The sequence below is a fragment of the Ilyonectria robusta genome, assembly GCF_021365365.1.
Source record: "Ilyonectria robusta strain PMI_751 chromosome Unknown BGZ61scaffold_1, whole genome shotgun sequence".
Classification (NCBI taxonomy): Eukaryota; Fungi; Ascomycota; class Sordariomycetes; order Hypocreales; family Nectriaceae; genus Ilyonectria; species Ilyonectria robusta.
Window position 1 is genome coordinate 3,355,040 of NW_025764435.1, and position 15,306 is coordinate 3,370,345.

General features: G+C 57.4%; 6 protein-coding genes across 6 annotated transcripts; 4 read left to right on the top strand and 2 right to left on the bottom strand.

The window, feature by feature from the left end:
* Positions 1–1,910: 1,910 nt before the first annotated feature.
* Positions 1,911–4,038, bottom strand: BGZ61DRAFT_439048 (Aldehyde/histidinol dehydrogenase). Its single transcript, XM_046244315.1, has 3 exons — positions 3,644–4,038; positions 2,235–3,476; positions 1,911–2,170 (listed from the first exon to the last, which is right to left on the bottom strand). The coding sequence occupies exons 1-3, from the start codon at positions 3,795–3,797 to the stop codon at positions 2,043–2,045; spliced, it is 1,524 nt and encodes a 507-aa protein (XP_046112603.1). The 5' UTR covers positions 3,798–4,038; the 3' UTR covers positions 1,911–2,042.
* A 969-nt stretch (positions 4,039–5,007) lies between these two features.
* Positions 5,008–7,293, top strand: BGZ61DRAFT_439051 (aminotransferase class-III). Its single transcript, XM_046244316.1, has 4 exons — positions 5,008–5,624; positions 5,688–6,539; positions 6,594–6,767; positions 6,824–7,293. Exons 1-4 carry the CDS (start codon positions 5,449–5,451, stop codon positions 7,002–7,004), a joined length of 1,383 nt encoding a protein of 460 aa, XP_046112604.1. The 5' UTR covers positions 5,008–5,448; the 3' UTR covers positions 7,005–7,293.
* Positions 6,858–7,794, top strand: BGZ61DRAFT_23136 (uncharacterized protein). The gene is made up of 2 exons (XM_046238222.1): positions 6,858–7,294; positions 7,355–7,794. The coding sequence occupies exons 1-2, from the start codon at positions 7,138–7,140 to the stop codon at positions 7,753–7,755; spliced, it is 558 nt and encodes a 185-aa protein (XP_046112605.1). The 5' UTR covers positions 6,858–7,137; the 3' UTR covers positions 7,756–7,794.
* Positions 7,795–7,796: 2 nt separating this feature from the next.
* BGZ61DRAFT_23156 (uncharacterized protein) lies at positions 7,797–8,524 on the top strand. Its single transcript, XM_046238227.1, has one exon. It carries the CDS (start codon positions 7,909–7,911, stop codon positions 8,389–8,391), a length of 483 nt encoding a protein of 160 aa, XP_046112606.1. The 5' UTR covers positions 7,797–7,908; the 3' UTR covers positions 8,392–8,524.
* A 1,401-nt stretch (positions 8,525–9,925) lies between these two features.
* Positions 9,926–10,844, bottom strand: BGZ61DRAFT_544014 (uncharacterized protein; the record flags this gene model as incomplete). Its single annotated transcript, XM_046255259.1, has 2 exons — positions 9,926–10,702; positions 10,791–10,844. The coding sequence occupies 2 exons, from the start codon at positions 10,842–10,844 to the stop codon at positions 10,169–10,171; spliced, it is 588 nt and encodes a 195-aa protein (XP_046112607.1). The 3' UTR covers positions 9,926–10,168.
* A 916-nt stretch (positions 10,845–11,760) lies between these two features.
* BGZ61DRAFT_471220 (fungal-specific transcription factor domain-containing protein) lies at positions 11,761–14,606 on the top strand (the record flags this gene model as incomplete). The annotated part of the gene is made up of 7 exons (XM_046248185.1): positions 11,761–11,837; positions 12,059–12,196; positions 12,280–12,530; positions 12,595–12,680; positions 12,743–13,368; positions 13,421–13,588; positions 13,655–14,606. The coding sequence occupies 7 exons, from the start codon at positions 11,761–11,763 to the stop codon at positions 14,604–14,606; spliced, it is 2,298 nt and encodes a 765-aa protein (XP_046112608.1).
* Between the last annotated feature and the right edge of the window lie 700 nt (positions 14,607–15,306).

Genomic DNA, 15,306 nt, shown 5'->3' on the forward strand with positions numbered 1-15,306 from the left:
CGCATGTAGCTTACTCGCACGGGGGATTTGAAGGGTGTGCAATTGGCTAGCTGGAAACTCGGGGGTTTGGCGCTTGGTGCTCGGTTCCTACAATAGCCGTTTGCTGCGCAGAGACGTTCGTAGTGGCGGTTAATACACCGGGGCGGTCCCATGACGGAGGTACCGGGGTGGAGACGTCGATTTTTTCCCCATCACTTGTTGCTGGATGTTTCGGTCTGGCGGTCCGCGGGCGAGATCGGAGCCTGGCCTAAGACAAACTTGGTCAATAACTACCTAGTCAATGGGCCTAGAGTTGGTGTCATGGCTATCTACGACCGACCGGCCGGCGGGAAGGACAAGTCTGTCTATCTGATGAGATGTTTGTCGTAGGTAATCAATCCCGTGTCTTTGCCTATCTGGCTCCCGTATCACGGCCCGTATCACGGCATCGCAACACTCTCTCTGGACTATCGCTGTCAACATGTGTATGGTTCGCAGCGGCGACAACGCTCGCCCAATGGAAGCAGGCGTCTGTATCAGCAACCTCCGCGTCTTGACATGCAGGGAGACCCTCCGGGCGGAAATGTGTCTCCAGCTGCAGAAGCTTGCTGTCAGTGTCGCAGCTGAGTCGACGATGCAGCATGTCGCGACACAGCTGTAAGCCAAAGCCCAGCAGTCTCCTCGCAAACGCCGGGAAACCAATCGCCCGCGCGGATGCAACTAGATGCCGCTCCAATTTGCCACGGGTACCGGGAGTGCTCCCTCCCTTTCGCTCTTGACGTGACACACAGACGTCCGTGTACAAAGACACGTTTTGCCCATCCAGACACATGACCAGTCGACGTCACGGTGGTGTTTGATCTCCGAGGCGGCGAGCACGGGCTTGCTGTTCCCCGCGGTTCGCACGCCTCCCCGGCGGCCAAGTGGGGCCGGCAATCGTTCCCGGTCGTGGCGGGGTGTGGCTTTGCCCTGCAATCGTCGCTCCTTTAGCCAATTCTCCCGCCGTTCTGGTGTGTCACCTAGTTAAGCTTCTGGGGCTACTCGGTCTCTGGTGACCTTCCTTTCTCGGTGAGGCCGGAACCGGACCGGTTCGCGGTGCGGTTGGGAGCCGTAGCCGGCCCAAGCGCATCGACGACGACCACGGACAGGGCGTGTGCTGAAGGTCGTCGCTTGATGCTGAGCGGCGATCAAGATCTGATGGGACCGGAGGCGTGTAACCCGGCGATCTGGTTTTTATTTTCCCCCATTTGCTGCGTTGGGAGGCGTGCGCGCAACGAAAATGGCCTGGGCCCAGCAAGACAACACCAGCCCCGGGTGCCGGTGGCGGGGCTTGAGCGATGGTGATAACCTCACCGGCACGCAGGCGGCTCCGGCTTTTAAACTGGAATCAGGAGCAAGGGAGTACGCAAAATTGATAAAATTCGATGGTTTCATAACTGGGTTTGTAGATTTGACACCGCAACACTGAGCTTTGTCTTGTATTGCACATGTTGAGTTGTAGAACCGAAACATCCTAGTTTCCACCACATCAGAATCAAGCACATGTTGCAACAAAATTTACAAAATCAAAATCCTTCAAGCTCTTGAGGCCATTTCGAACGATTCTGAACATTGTCTGCGCCGTCCCGTGATCCTCGCCGTGGTGTTGACGAGGTGAATGACGCCCTCCCTCTCTCACCTCGGTGGCAGCCGTGGCAATGGCATGGCCCACTCCCTCTGACCCAAAGAGGCAAGGCCATGGAAGCTTCTGCCAGGGATTCTTCTGTCACAGCTCAGAGCCTCGCGGGTTTGGCGGTGTCTCGTCGGCACCCATGTCGCGTTCTTGCGTTACCGCGGTTTGCCGCTCCGTTGCGTAGCATAGTCATAGGTGCCCGCGTCTAAGTGGCGTATACGGGTCACAGTTTCACTTACACGCCGAAGAAGCCGCTGAGTTGGTGGGTTTGCAAGTTCTACTATTCATGTCGCATCTATCTCGCATTATATAGAACCAACGCTCGGCTCTCTAAGCACATCTCTTGGGTATTCCATGATCCTCCGTAATCCGTCTAAAACTCAAAGAAAACTCATGCGTCAATGCCAGTCATGACCATCTTGGTCACAGTAAACTCGTCAATGCCGTACTTGCTTCCCTCACGGCCGAAACCGCTCTGCTTTACACCGCCGAATGGGGCAGCGGGATCGCTCAAAACGCCTGGAAATACGTGTTAGTCAATTCTGCGTGAAAACAACTTCACATTGTTGAGAGGAAAACTTACCGACGTTGACGCCGACCATGCCGACATCGAGGGCCTCAGCCACTCGCCAGCAGCGACTAACATCCTTGCTGAAGAAGTACCCTCCGAGACCGACATCAGTGTCGTTGGAAATCTCAATAGCCTCCTCCTCGGTATCAAAGGCAAAGAAGGCAGCGACAGGGCCAAAAGTCTCCTCGGTGCAGATCTTCATACCAGGCTTCATATCCGTGAGGACAGTCAGTCCGAAGAAGTTGGCGCCGAGATGCGGCAGACGCTTGCCTCCGTGGAGAACACGAGCGCCCTTTTCCACGGCGTCTTGTACGTGCTCCTCGACCTTGGCGACGGCGCGGCCGTGGATGAGGGGGCCGTGAGTAGTTCCCTCGACAAAGCCGTTGCCGACGGTAAAGGTCTGGACAACGTCGAGAACCATCTTGACGAACTTGTCATAAATGCTGCGGTGCACCAGGATGCGGTTGGCGCAGACGCACGTCTGTCCGGAGTTTCGGAATTTGCAGGCCATCAGGCCGCGAACAGCAACCTCCAGGTCTGCGTCCTCAAAGACGATAAAGGGAGCGTTCCCGCCCAGCTCGAAAGACAGCTTCTTAATAGTCGACGAAGACTGGTTCATGAGAATTCTCCCTACTCCAGTAGAGCCGGTAAAGGAAACCTTCTTAACAGCGGCGTGAGTGGTCAGGACCTTGCCAACCTCAGCCGTGTTATCCAAAGCAGTAATAATATTGACCACACCGGCGGGAATACCGGCTCGATGGGCTAGCTCAGCAATGGCAAGGGCAGTAAAGGGCGCCTCAGCGGGAGCTTTAACAACAACGGAGCAGCCAGCGGCGAGCGCAGGGCCGACCTTGCGAGTGATCATGGCGGCCGGGAAGTTCCATGGTGCGATAAGACCGCAGACGCCCACGGGGTGCTTGAGGGTGACGATGCGGCACGAAGGGTTGCTGGCCTCAATGGTCTCGCCGTAGATGCGAGGAGCCTCCTCGGAGAACCACTCAAAGAAGTTGGCGGCATACGTGACCTCGCCCTTGGCCTCGGCCAGCGGCTTGCCGTTCTCGAGGGTGATGAGACGCGCCAGGTCGTCGGCGTTCTCGATCATGAGATCATACCAGCGGCGGAGCAGGCGGGCCCTCTGGCGAGCCGGGGTCTTGCGGTACGAGGCAAAAGCGACGGCGGCAGCTTCGATAGCGGCCTCGGTATCCTGGGCGTCGAACTCGGGACACTGGGCCACTTCTTCCTGGGTCGCCGGGTCTGCAGCAGCGCGATGCACAGGTCAGCGGATTTGCTCATTGCTGTTGGTGCGAGTAACGGCCCAACGGGGGGGAAAGCAAAGGTCAAATAATTGTTGAGGGTCAGGGTCAGGGGGGTGTAGGCTGTAGCTATTGCTGCTCCCACGGGATGGGTTGGTTGCAACTCACTCTCGACGCTGAAGACCTTGCCGGACTTTGCAGCAACCCATTGGCCGTTGACGTAGCAGGCCTCCTTCAGTAGCGAAGGGTCGTCGAGCTGCAGCATACAAGGGCGGCAACGCACCTTGGAGGAGGTGGTTGTGTTTGGGACGACCATGATCATGATGGTGGCGTGGTGGAGATGGTAGGACAGGGGAAAGATTGGTGCAGAGACTCGGTGTAAGTGAGGCCCGGCTCAGAGGTCAAGATGAAGGTGAAGATCAAGATGGAGATTCAGATGGAGAGATCAAGATCAGGATCAAGAGGATGGATATCTTTTTTTTCTCTCCCTCTGTCCTCTACAAACAAGATTCTCTTCGGCCCTTCCGGTATCCCTATCTATGCCCAGCGGCCATGATGCCTTATACCTCCGAGCTAGGTCAGGAGTTTGACCGAAGACACGGCAACGCTCCCGGCTGGCGGTTTGGCTCTTTGGGCAGACGCGGCATCGTCAGCATCGACAAGCTCCCCACCCATCACGACGACGATCGCAAATGCGTTTTGCTTGGAGGAGCACGATGCCGCCGTTGAAGCCGGCCGGTCTGGGCCTGTCCCGGACCGGCAACGGCCATGATTAATTCGCAATGGGGTGTGGTGAGGGCGTGTACGGAGGTGGCGTCTAGTGTCGAGAGTGGGGAGCAGTTCCAAGGTGTACGATGCACTGTAGTTACAGTGGGGGGGGGGGCTGGTTTCCATTGAGGAGCCCTGGAGAAGGAGAAAAAAAAAAAGGTTCGGCATGTCACACGGGGGCAACGAAGCCAGGGGACCGGGCCACTGAACGGCCACTAGACGGCCACTGAACGGTCGGTAAGAGCCAGTGGGGGAGCTGGTTCCAGGCGCTTCGACCAGCTGTCCTGTTGCGGGTGGTCGGTGGTTCGAGGATCAGAGACAGCGATCGCTGGCAGCTGGCTGGTTCAGTGGCCGGGCGGCCCTGGCAGTGGCGCTGTGCTCCGTAATAATCGTCACGGACATTGCCCTGTTTTCTGCCTTCCTTTCCTTTGCCATGTTGTTGAGCTGCTATGGTATGTTGTTGCGGGTTAGCAAGAGCCAAGATCAAGCGCCCAAGTTACATCCAGCTCACTGTCGTTGCACAAGGCGCTTTGGCTTTTGGGGGACATGGACATCCGCCGTGCATCGGCAAATGCGTCGTTCGTGCCAATGCGCAACAGGGAAGGAAGATTGACCAACGCGGGTCCCTGGTCCAAGTACCGTGCCTACCCCAAACACGGGCAGCAACTTGCAAACTGCCATTCCTTGGCCGTCGCCCTTGCCTTTTCGAGGTTGGCTGTCCTTGCCTTTCCAGGTTGTTCTTGCACCTCCTCCGCCTCCACCTCCACCTCCACCTCCCCCGTGCTGCTACGTAAGGTAGGTAGTACACACTAGAGGTACCTGCCTTCCTGCCCAGTGCTACACCCTAAATGTGGCGGCGCCGTGGTCTCGTGAGCCTCCGGCTTCGTCCCGGTTGCCTCGACTCCGGTCCCACGGCCGTCCCACGAGCCGCAATGCCCGATGCCTGAGCTGCCCGTCGCTCCTCTCTCTCTTGTTGAACGTCGCTCTAGCTCAACTCCGCTCAGCTCCACGCTCGCAGATCAATGGCCGCTGTGCATGGGTTCCTTCGGCCGGCGTGCCCTCTCCCTCGGCCCAGCGCCTAGCCACGGCCAATTGCTATAATAGCTCCTCCCCCAGCTTCTTCTTTTCCATCTCCAGTCCAAGCCATCTCTCATCTTCATTCCTCAAGAGTCATCCGAAGAGTCAACTCATACACGCCCTTCACGATGCCTTCCTTCGTCGAGACCCCCGTTACCACCGAGATCCCTGGCCCCGTCTCCCGGGCCAGCACCAAGCGACTTGATGCCATCTTCGATGCTCGTGCCGTCCACTTCGTTGTGGACTACAACAAGAGCAATGGCAACTACATTGTCGATGTCGATGGCAACAAGTACCTCGATGTGTATGTCTAAATTTACCCACCAACCCATCCATCCTTAACCATGCTAACATGACCCTTCTCCAGCTACGCCCAGATTGCCTCCATCCCCGTTGGTTACAACAACACCACCCTGATCGAGGCTGCCAAGTCCCCCGAGATGGCCTCCGCCCTCGTCAACCGCCCCGCCATGGGCAACTTCCCCTCCGACCAGTGGGTTGACATCCTCCGGGACGGCCTCATGAAGGTCGCTCCCAAGGGCCTCAGCTACATCTTCACAGCTCAGTCCGGCTCCGAGGCCAACGAGCTGGCCTACAAGGCTGCCTTCATGCTTTACACCCGCCGCAAGCGTGGTGAGGGCGTCGAGTGGACCGATGAGGAGACCAAGTCTTGCCTCAACAACTCCAAGCCCGGTTCCCCCGAGCTCGCCATCATGAGCTTCCAGAACTCCTTCCACGGCCGTGGCTTCGGCTCCCTCTCCACCACCCGCTCCAAGGCTGTCCACAAGCTCGATATCCCTAGCTTCGACTGGCCCCAGGCTCCTTTCCCCGCCCTCAAGTACCCCCTCGCCCAGCACACCGAGGAGAACGCCGCTGAGGAGAAGCGTTGCCTCGAGGAGGTTGAGCGCCTCATCAAGTCGTGGCACCACCCCGTGGCCGGTCTCATTGTTGAGCCCATCCAGAGCGAGGGTGGCGACAACCACGCCTCGCCTGCTTTCTTCCAGGGCCTCCGTGAGATCACCAAGAGACTCGGTGTCGCCCTGATTGCCGACGAGGTCCAGACCGGCTTCGGTGCCACTGGTTCTTTCTGGGGTCACGACCACTGGAACCTGAGCTCTCCCCCTGACATGGTCACCTTCTCCAAGAAGGCCCAGACTGCCGGTTACTTCTTCGGTAACGAGCAGATCATCCCTGACAAGGCTTACCGCCAGTTCAACACGTTCGTCTCCCCTTTCTCACTCCGTATCAACACTTGATTCTAACTTGGACGTAGCTGGATCGGCGACCCTGCCCGTGTCATCATGTGCAAGGCTGTCATCAAGGAGATCCTCGACAAGAAGCTGGTTGAGCAGACTGCCCGCGTCGGTGGCCTCCTCTACAACCAGCTCGAGACCCTCGCTGCCAAGTATCCCGAGTACATCCAGAACCTCCGAGGAAAGCACCAGGGGTAAGTTGTTCGCGAGCTTAAACTCACAGAGTATCAAAACTGACTGTTTCTCTTAGCCACTTCATTGCCTTCGACACCAAGGACCCTGCCTCTCTCGTCCGCTCCATGCGCGCCATTGGCGTCAACATCGGCACCTGCGGCACCCACACCGTCCGCCTCCGCCCCATGCTCATCTTCGAGGAGGCTCACATCCCCATCCTCGTCAACGCCCTCGACAAGGTTATCGGTGCTCTTTAGGCGACTGGTTTCGAAGAAAAAGTGGCCTGTCAGGACGGAGTTTATACCATCATGTTAACTAGCGTGCATTTGTTTATGAGGAGAACTGTGGGAAAATAAGGGTGATGATGATTTGATACGGTAATACCTGGGTATGGGAACAGACGAGTGTCGTATAAGACGAAGTAGTTCTACGCCGGGCGTACATTTTCAGGAAATGGGAATACATGAAGTTCTACCACGGTTCTGGATTTCTGGTGAAGGTCAATCGGCTCGTTTTGAGTTATTTTTTATTCACCTCATCACTCCTGGTAAGCATTCTCTGAGCAATGGCCAGGAGCCGTGACTGGTTAGTGACTTGTGGGTGGCAGTCTTACACGCAACACGTCAACTCGGCAAAGGAAACCCAAGGCCGGTGCACGTCCGGTCCCATCGCGGCTCACTCGGGATTGCGTCGGACAACCCTTGTCTGCCGGAAGACTGGGCCTGGAGAAGACTGCCACGTGCTAATCTTATCGCAGAAGCGAACGAACGAAACGAACGGCTGCGACCGGCAACATGCAGTGGTCGAGGCGTGACAGCGGTAATCTGCTCTCTGGCTGGACTGGGTGTGGTCTGGGCGGGGCACGTCAGCGAGCCATCTGGATCCCTCTGCGTGGCTTGCATACGAAGGGATTGGACGCGACTGTTCGGCTGCTGCATCGCATCACGGAGGATCGGGAATCTGCGATCACAAGGGTCTTGCTGTCGTCGGATTCGGCCGACACACTAGCTACGCGGAGGATTGGGGGCGCCGGGCCGCTGTACGGCACCCCTTCCCGAGGAGCGCGAATACCTTCTACCTACCCCCCTACGCCGTGAACCTGCGTCTCCCGACCAAACCTTCCCAGGCGAAGCTAAGAACGGTGGTAGAACCTGAGGGAATATGGCAGAGGTAGGCTTGGGCGGTGGTGGCGCTGGGGGCATGGGCAGGGGCATGTTTGCGCTGAGTGTGTGTGTGTGTGTGTGTGTGTGTGTGTCTGGGGCTTGGGACGGGACAACAATGAGGGGAAAGGAGGTTGGGCCATGCAGGTCGAGCAGCCACTTGAGTACGAAAGCGGTTATGCGGACCATTGGGAGAAGACATTGGGGCAAGACCATTGGGAAAGGCCAAGCGCAAATAGTTGTCACTCGACAGGTTTCGGATTGTGGTTGCGCGTCGACAACGCCAAGGGCTTGCTTTTGGAAGGCATCATGTACGGTGACGGCTGACGAGACGAGACGGGATGGGCTCGTCGACTTTCCTCGAATGGGCGGCTTCCTCAATTCCGAGGACGAGTCTGGAACTCTGTCATCCGCTGAGTTCTGTCAGTTTCTCCCTTGCTATCTAAGGTTCTCAATAGGGGACATGGGAGAGTATGATATTTGATAAGCGCAAGGGTTGTCTCGGCTTATACAACCCCAGGCCAGGATTCTCTCTCATTGAACACCGTTCTTGGGTTGGATCGTGCCCCCTCCTGCATGTACCCAATCTCAACATGGTCTCCCGAAGCACGACCTGCCTGGGGGGCGTGGTGCCGGGAGCGGCAGCCAAAGTCCGTCAGCTTGGTATAGCTTGACAGGCGTGCAGGCAGGCGAAATACGCAGACTGTCGGAGACAGTTTACCCGCATCAACCGCTTGGCGAGGGTGTGTCTATGGGATATCTTGGCCGAGGGGTCGTAGTGCACTGGCGGCGACGGGATGCTGGAGATCGGAAACCATCTCGCATCCTAGCGGCTGCTGCCGGGGTGGTTAGCGAGGGAGGTGATCGAGATGAGGTACTGGATGAGAGATATTGGATCTTGGGAGCCTGGATGCTGGATGCTGGATGCTTGATGCCGAATGCTGACGGGAGGGAGCGTCGTCATGGTTGAGCGACATGACGATAAGCAAGGCGGGCCAACTGACCAACTGACCAACTGACCAGCATCAACCAACATCAGCCAACCCCGCAAAAAGCACACATTCGCCAGATCCCGGGGGTGAGGCGAAGCGTAGATCCATGTGATGTCGTCTCCAACAGAGCCACCAACTACGTTGAACCCTGGATATACGGTAGTACAGCCACGGCATAGTCAATTGAATCAATGCCTTGGACGTTAAAAGTTGCTAGTTCGGTAGATCACCCCCCAACCCTAAGCCAAGTCACGTCCTAGCTCAAGCGGTGCTCCACTCGCGGATCCCCAATCAGCGAGTCGTCACAGAGGTGTGTCGTGTCTCGTCTTGTTGGTCAGTGCGGCTGGAATTTCATGTTCCATGGTGGAGAGGTTGAATGGGGATCGGAGGCGTGTCATTTGTTGGTATTCGAGCCCGCTGTCTTGGTATCGAGTCTTGGTCAGCAGATCCCGGTCTGCCGTGTGCTTGGCAACTCCGCGTGCGTGTGTGCGTCTCAGTTCCACGGCCCTGCACTCATGGGGAGTGTGCATCGAGTTGCGGTGCTGCGGTGTTGCGGGATGTGAGAGATGAGACTCGAACGTGAGTTAGTTTGTTGCCTCGAGGCGGTTGGCCCCGCTCCGCCCCGCTCCGCCCCGCCCGAGGATGAGGTGCTACGGCGCGTGGGCGCACTCAACGAGGGGCTCCCAGGGTGCCTTCAAGGTGCGAGGCTCGACGAGCAAGGGGGGATCAAGGGCGCACTAGGCCTGATGGAGGCGGGGGAGATGCTGTCAGGGCTGTCAGGGCTGTCAGGAGTGTCGTTGTTTGCTTTTTACTGCGATTTTTTCTCTCTCTCGGTGCTTTTCTCGCTTGCAGGCCTTCTCCAGTTGCTGGATCCGTCGTTGGATCCGTCCGCAGCTTGCGAGCCTTGTTACAGGCCGAGAGCCCCAATAAAGTAGAATCCTGGTCCCCTGGCACACGTGCCTCGACAGACCCTGGAAGAACTCGCCGTTCCCTCCGCCCCTCTGTCTCCTCCGCCCGCCAACGCCGCCCGCTGCATCCGTACTGAGAAAAGACTCCCACGTCCTTCCATCCCATGTCTTCTCCCAGCCCATATCCCACGACCCATTACGGAGTACGGAGTATCCCACAGCCCATTATCCCACAACCGCCTCCACTATCGCTATTGCGCGTCGCTGCGAGCCTCCCACGTACCGTGCCTGCAATGGCGACTCTGCTCGACTCAGGCGTGCTCTTCAAAACCCCCCAAACTTGGGCGTCCAGGTCGCCATCTCACAGCCCGTCCACTCGCACACCCACCTCCTCGCATCCAACCCGACCCTCGCCGTGCAGCTGTGCTTCTGCCCCAAGGTCCATCCATCCCAAAACCGTCCCCCAATCCCAAAAAGCAATGTGTCGCACGCTGCACCAATGGGCTTCGCCCGCACCAACCAGCGTTTGTGGCCGACCACCGTGCGCTATTGCGCCACCTTGCATCTGCACCTTTGGTCCACGGCTTTGCAGCAAATAGCAAATCTGTATAGCAACCACCCCCCCGGCGACCGAAGACGGCCGAGACGACGGCGTATGTACGACAGGCGCGGCCATCAAGCCTTGTATGTGTTGGATCTTGGGCCTGTTGCTGGAATTGCTTCTGTTGATGCCGTTGCCTGCACGTCCGTCCCACCATTGCATCCTCTGCATCCTCTGCAGCAGACCCGTAGATAGCCTAGCGTCCAGCCTGCCTCGATAGGTGTTTTCATTCTGTACCTTGCGCGCGCGGCGGGCGCTCTGCTCCTGATCGTGGGGCTGTCGGTGGGCGGCGTGCTATGTACGTATCAGCACACTTGTCATTCATTGCCCCGATTCTGCCAGCCTACGTGGTGTAGACAGTACACAGCGACATTGGAGGTACCCGGCCTGTATTAGCAATGGACGACTGACGACCGCCAACGGCTGCTGGTCGCATTCTGGTTCAATTGGGACAGTGGACTCTCCTCCCATCCTCCCATCAGCGGAGCCGAAGCGGGCTAATCTGACCAGTCACTGAGTGACTTGCGCGCAACGACTCCGCCAATGGCACTAAAAATGGCACTAGCCGCGATCCCCGCGTCTTACTTATCTCGCGGCCACAGCCAAGAGGAAGAAGAGCGCCGCCCCAGACCTGGACCTAGACCTAGACCCAGGCCAGCCCGCCCCAGCAGTGTAAAGCGAACCTGTCTCTGACAAGAGTGACAAGACGCACCAGCAGGCCACGACGTTACCTTTTGCCGTCCTTGCCTTCCTTGTCCTCCTTGCCTTGTCTCCCCCGAAGGCCAACCTTGCTCGATCCAGTACTTTACCTTGCCTGCGCGCCGCTGCACCTTACCTACATCGTGTACCTGCCTCCCTGCCTTGCTTGCCTTCAGTAGCACGGTACCAGGAGCTCGCTCACTCACTCACGCAGTCACTCACGCAGTCACTCTCACTCATTGACTCGCTCACCGGCTCTCACAACACCCGTCAGCGCCCATCCCAGCTTCCAGCACCCACCACTCCCCTAGCAAACCAGCTTTTTAGCGGCCCTCCGTCCAGGCTCCATTATTAGCCCCTACCCACCCGCACGACCTTGCTGCTGCTGCCGCGCCGGGTCCCGGATGGAGCTTTTCGTCCCTCGAACCTCGATCCAGCCCTGAGCCGCAAAACCCGTGATCCCTTCAACATCGACGTCCGTTCTCAACCTCCGTCCCGCCTCTCCACCAGCCGCCCCCGTCGTGCCGTACCCAACCCGCGCTCCTCTGCCCTCGTCGCTGGGATCTCCGGCCTCCGCGCCGAAAGAGCGTCCCAGGAGCCCATCCGTCCGCCCGCCGCAATCGGCCCCGCGCCGCGCGCGCGCTCCTGAATGAATGGATAACCAACAGAGCTTGCAGAAGCACAGGCAGCGTCGCGAGGCCGAGAGAGAGCGCAAACGAGCTCTTCGAGCGTAAGTCTTCTGCTCCTAATCGCTATTTCCTCGCCACCGCCCTCCAGCTGGTTGCTATGGCCTCTGAGACCCTGACATCTCATCCGTTGGCCTCAGCCTCGTCTGCGTCACATGCCGTCACTGGCACTCACTCCCCGCCCACTTCACCTCACTCTATGCCCGCAATCCCTTTGTCCAGTCACTTGCTTTAATCTCTATGCTGACTCTCTCTCGCCTGACAGTTGCGACGGCTGCCGACGCCAGAAGGAGAAGTGTGATGGTGGCGTGCCCTGCCGGCGATGCACCCGTCTGCATCGCCAATGTGAGTTCCTAGGCCCAACGGCCAGGGACGGTGATGGCGCTGGTGATGGCGCTGCTAGGTAAGCTCCTGCGACTCATCTCTCGTGTCGAAGCTGGCCGTTGTACTTCGTTGCTGACCATAGCTCTGTTTCGCCCTCTCCAGAAATCGCACTGGCGCCAGCAGCACCGAGCTCCTCCAGCGCGTCGCCTACATGGAGAAGATCATCACTCACTACGCTGGCAACATTTCCTTTGACTCGGAGACTCTCAAGGCAATGGCGGAATCGGTAGACAAGAACCCTGATGCCCCCAGGAGTCACCGACAGAACCAGGTAGTAGCATCGCCAGGTTCAGATTATCTTGGTGTTGACGATGAGAACTTTACTGTTCAACCGCTCGACAACAATACCACTCGTAAGAACCCATCACCAATCGCACCGCGGTCATCCTCAAGTGCACTCATTAACACTTGTCACAGACTACTCTGGTGAGTTTTCGCATTGGAATTTTTCAATGCGAATCAAGCAGTGGATTGAACAGTGTGTGCCAGACGGTGCTCGGCTTGTATGTTGTATCCAATCCACAATACCATGCTCGTGGGCTTGTCTAATCTCATGGCTGTTTAGGATGGCACGGGGTCTCTCAGCTTCAAGGAGTACTACCGAGCCGAGGAGCTCCAGTCCGCAAACACACTATCCTCGCTTTCTGCTTTGCCACCTCGATATGTGGCCGAGTTCTTGGTCCAGGCGTTTTATAAGCACGCCGAGACTAATTACTTTTATGTCGAAAGGGGTTGGCTTGCCGAACAGCTCGATCTTGTCTACCAGAATCCCGCCGCTCTCTCTCGAAGAGAGGTTGGTACTGTGTGCCTGATCTGGATCGTCTTTGCCATCGGTACTCAATACGCCTATCTCGACTCACGCCCAGAGAGGGGCGGCGACCCGAGCAAGGGTGGCATGGACACCAGTCCGTTTTCGGAGGACACCATCGGGGTCATGTTCTACCAGCAGGCTTGCAAGCTGGTCCCCGATGTCATCACTGTCGCCTCACTCGAAAGTGTCCAGGCCATTCTTCTCATCGGCATCTACACCCTGCCGCTAGACGCCTCGGGGCTGTCGTACATCTATCTTAACCTGGCAGTGAAGCTCGCCATCCAAAATGGTCTGCACAGGCGATACCCCGCCGAAGGGCTGGATCCTTTCATCCGTGAGACGAGGAATCGCGTGTGGTGGACAGCCTACACGACCGAAAAGTACGCTCGAGCTGTTTGCCAATTTCATATCAGGAGACTAACGTGTTGACAGGCGAGTCGGGATATACCACGGCCGACCAACTTCCATTCTGAGCAAGGATGTGGATGCGGAGATGCCTGTTGATCGGCCTGACATCATGCCATCTAACCCCACGAATGTAGCGCACATGCTCGCAACGCTGCGGCTGAATCAGGCCCTTGGAAATATCGCACACGAAATGTAAGGGTGCCTAGTCACAACGAGTTGATTCCCCTGGATGGCCATGTGCTAATTATTTCCCCTTAGATCGGTGCTCAGGACGTCCCAGAAGCATGAGATAACCGAAGGCCTCGGCCGAGTCATCGAGATGAAGGAAGAGCTCCGTAAGTGGTGGGACAGTCTCCCAGAGACAGCATTCCGCAAGGAGGTCAATCTCCAAGCCCCCATATCGCGGGCGGATATGCATCTGAAGCTGGAATACTGCCTCCTGCGCATGTACGCGGGCCGACCGTTCATCTTCCCTCGTGAAGCCATCAAGGGCAATGCGAGCACCTCGAGCTCCCCAACCGACTCGAACAACCAACGACCCGCGACCCCTCACAAGTCGAACCCCCGTGCCATCCTAGTCGCCGACTGTGTCGAAGCAGCGTTGACCATCATCGACACGTGCCACCTGCTCCAGAATACCATCGGCCTCGCACGGGCGTCGTATACCGAGTTCAGCTCCTGCCGCGCGGCCCTTCTCGTCATCATTACCCAGTGCCTTCAGAAAAAGACGGACAGGCTCCGCGAGGGTCTGCGGAATGGTATATCTATGATTAAGGAGATGTCGGCTGGCGGCGAATCGGCTCGTTCCGAGGCTTCCTTAATCGAGGTGTTTGAGCGTGCCATCTCGCGGCTCGACGCCACTGCCGACCCTTCCGGTCGCGAGTCGGAATACTCGCGGTTCAAGAAGTGGGAGCTTCTCTGGAAGAACGATGTACCAACCCAGGAGATAAGGCAGGAGGAGTCTCCCGAAGCATCGCTGCCTCTGCCTCCTAACCCCTCGGCATTCTGGCGCGGAAACGGAAACGGAAACGCAACGAGGCCGGGCATACCCGCCATGCATGCCGCAAGCCCTTTCATCGGGATGGATGCGAACTTCCCGTCAGTTCCGCAGGTTATGGACGAGTTCTCTACACTATTCGGGTACGGCTTCGGACCGAGCCCTGAAAGCATGGCCGGCACTGGAAACGGAGGTATGTGGATGGGACCTTGAACGGATTCACACTCGACCCCATTGAGTCGGCAGTCCATGTCGAACAGCAACGGGGAAGATAAATGGCCCGCCAGGGAGCCATACAGTGTGTTATCTATGGCTAGGGATGCCATAAGTCGGCGATCCTTCCAGGTCCACCATTCCGAAGACTCCGTCAGGTCAGGTCTCTCGCTCACCGCCTCCATGGTCGACATTGGTCAGTCGGTGATACACACCTCGTGTGGCTTGAGGGCATCGAATGCTACAGCCGTAGCTGGTGAGCATAAATCGGTCGAGCCCATCACTCGCCCCGTCTTGAAGGCTGGAGAGTGGTGGGTTCCAGGTCCAATTGTGCTCCAATATCGGGCGCCTGGGCGGCTGGCACGGATAGACAGGTATTTCTGAGGAATAACCTGTAAGATACACTTCGAGGTGTAGGATGCGTAACCGCAACTTGAAACCGTATGTACGTTTATTATTTTTAGGGAGTGGTGTTCTTGGTCATTGATATTGTCGGGTCGTCTTGACAAAGGTGGAGGGGCTCTTTTTTTTTGGATATGCGGGAGGAAAACATGGACGGTGGGTTGGCTGGTCAAACAAACCCAAAAAAAAGACCATAAAGTCATAGGTAGGCTAAGTGCTTTGTTCGTAATGTCAAATTCAATATCTCATCGCAGCAAATGGACTGTGAAAGTTTACACCAATTGGTTCCCTCTGTTCA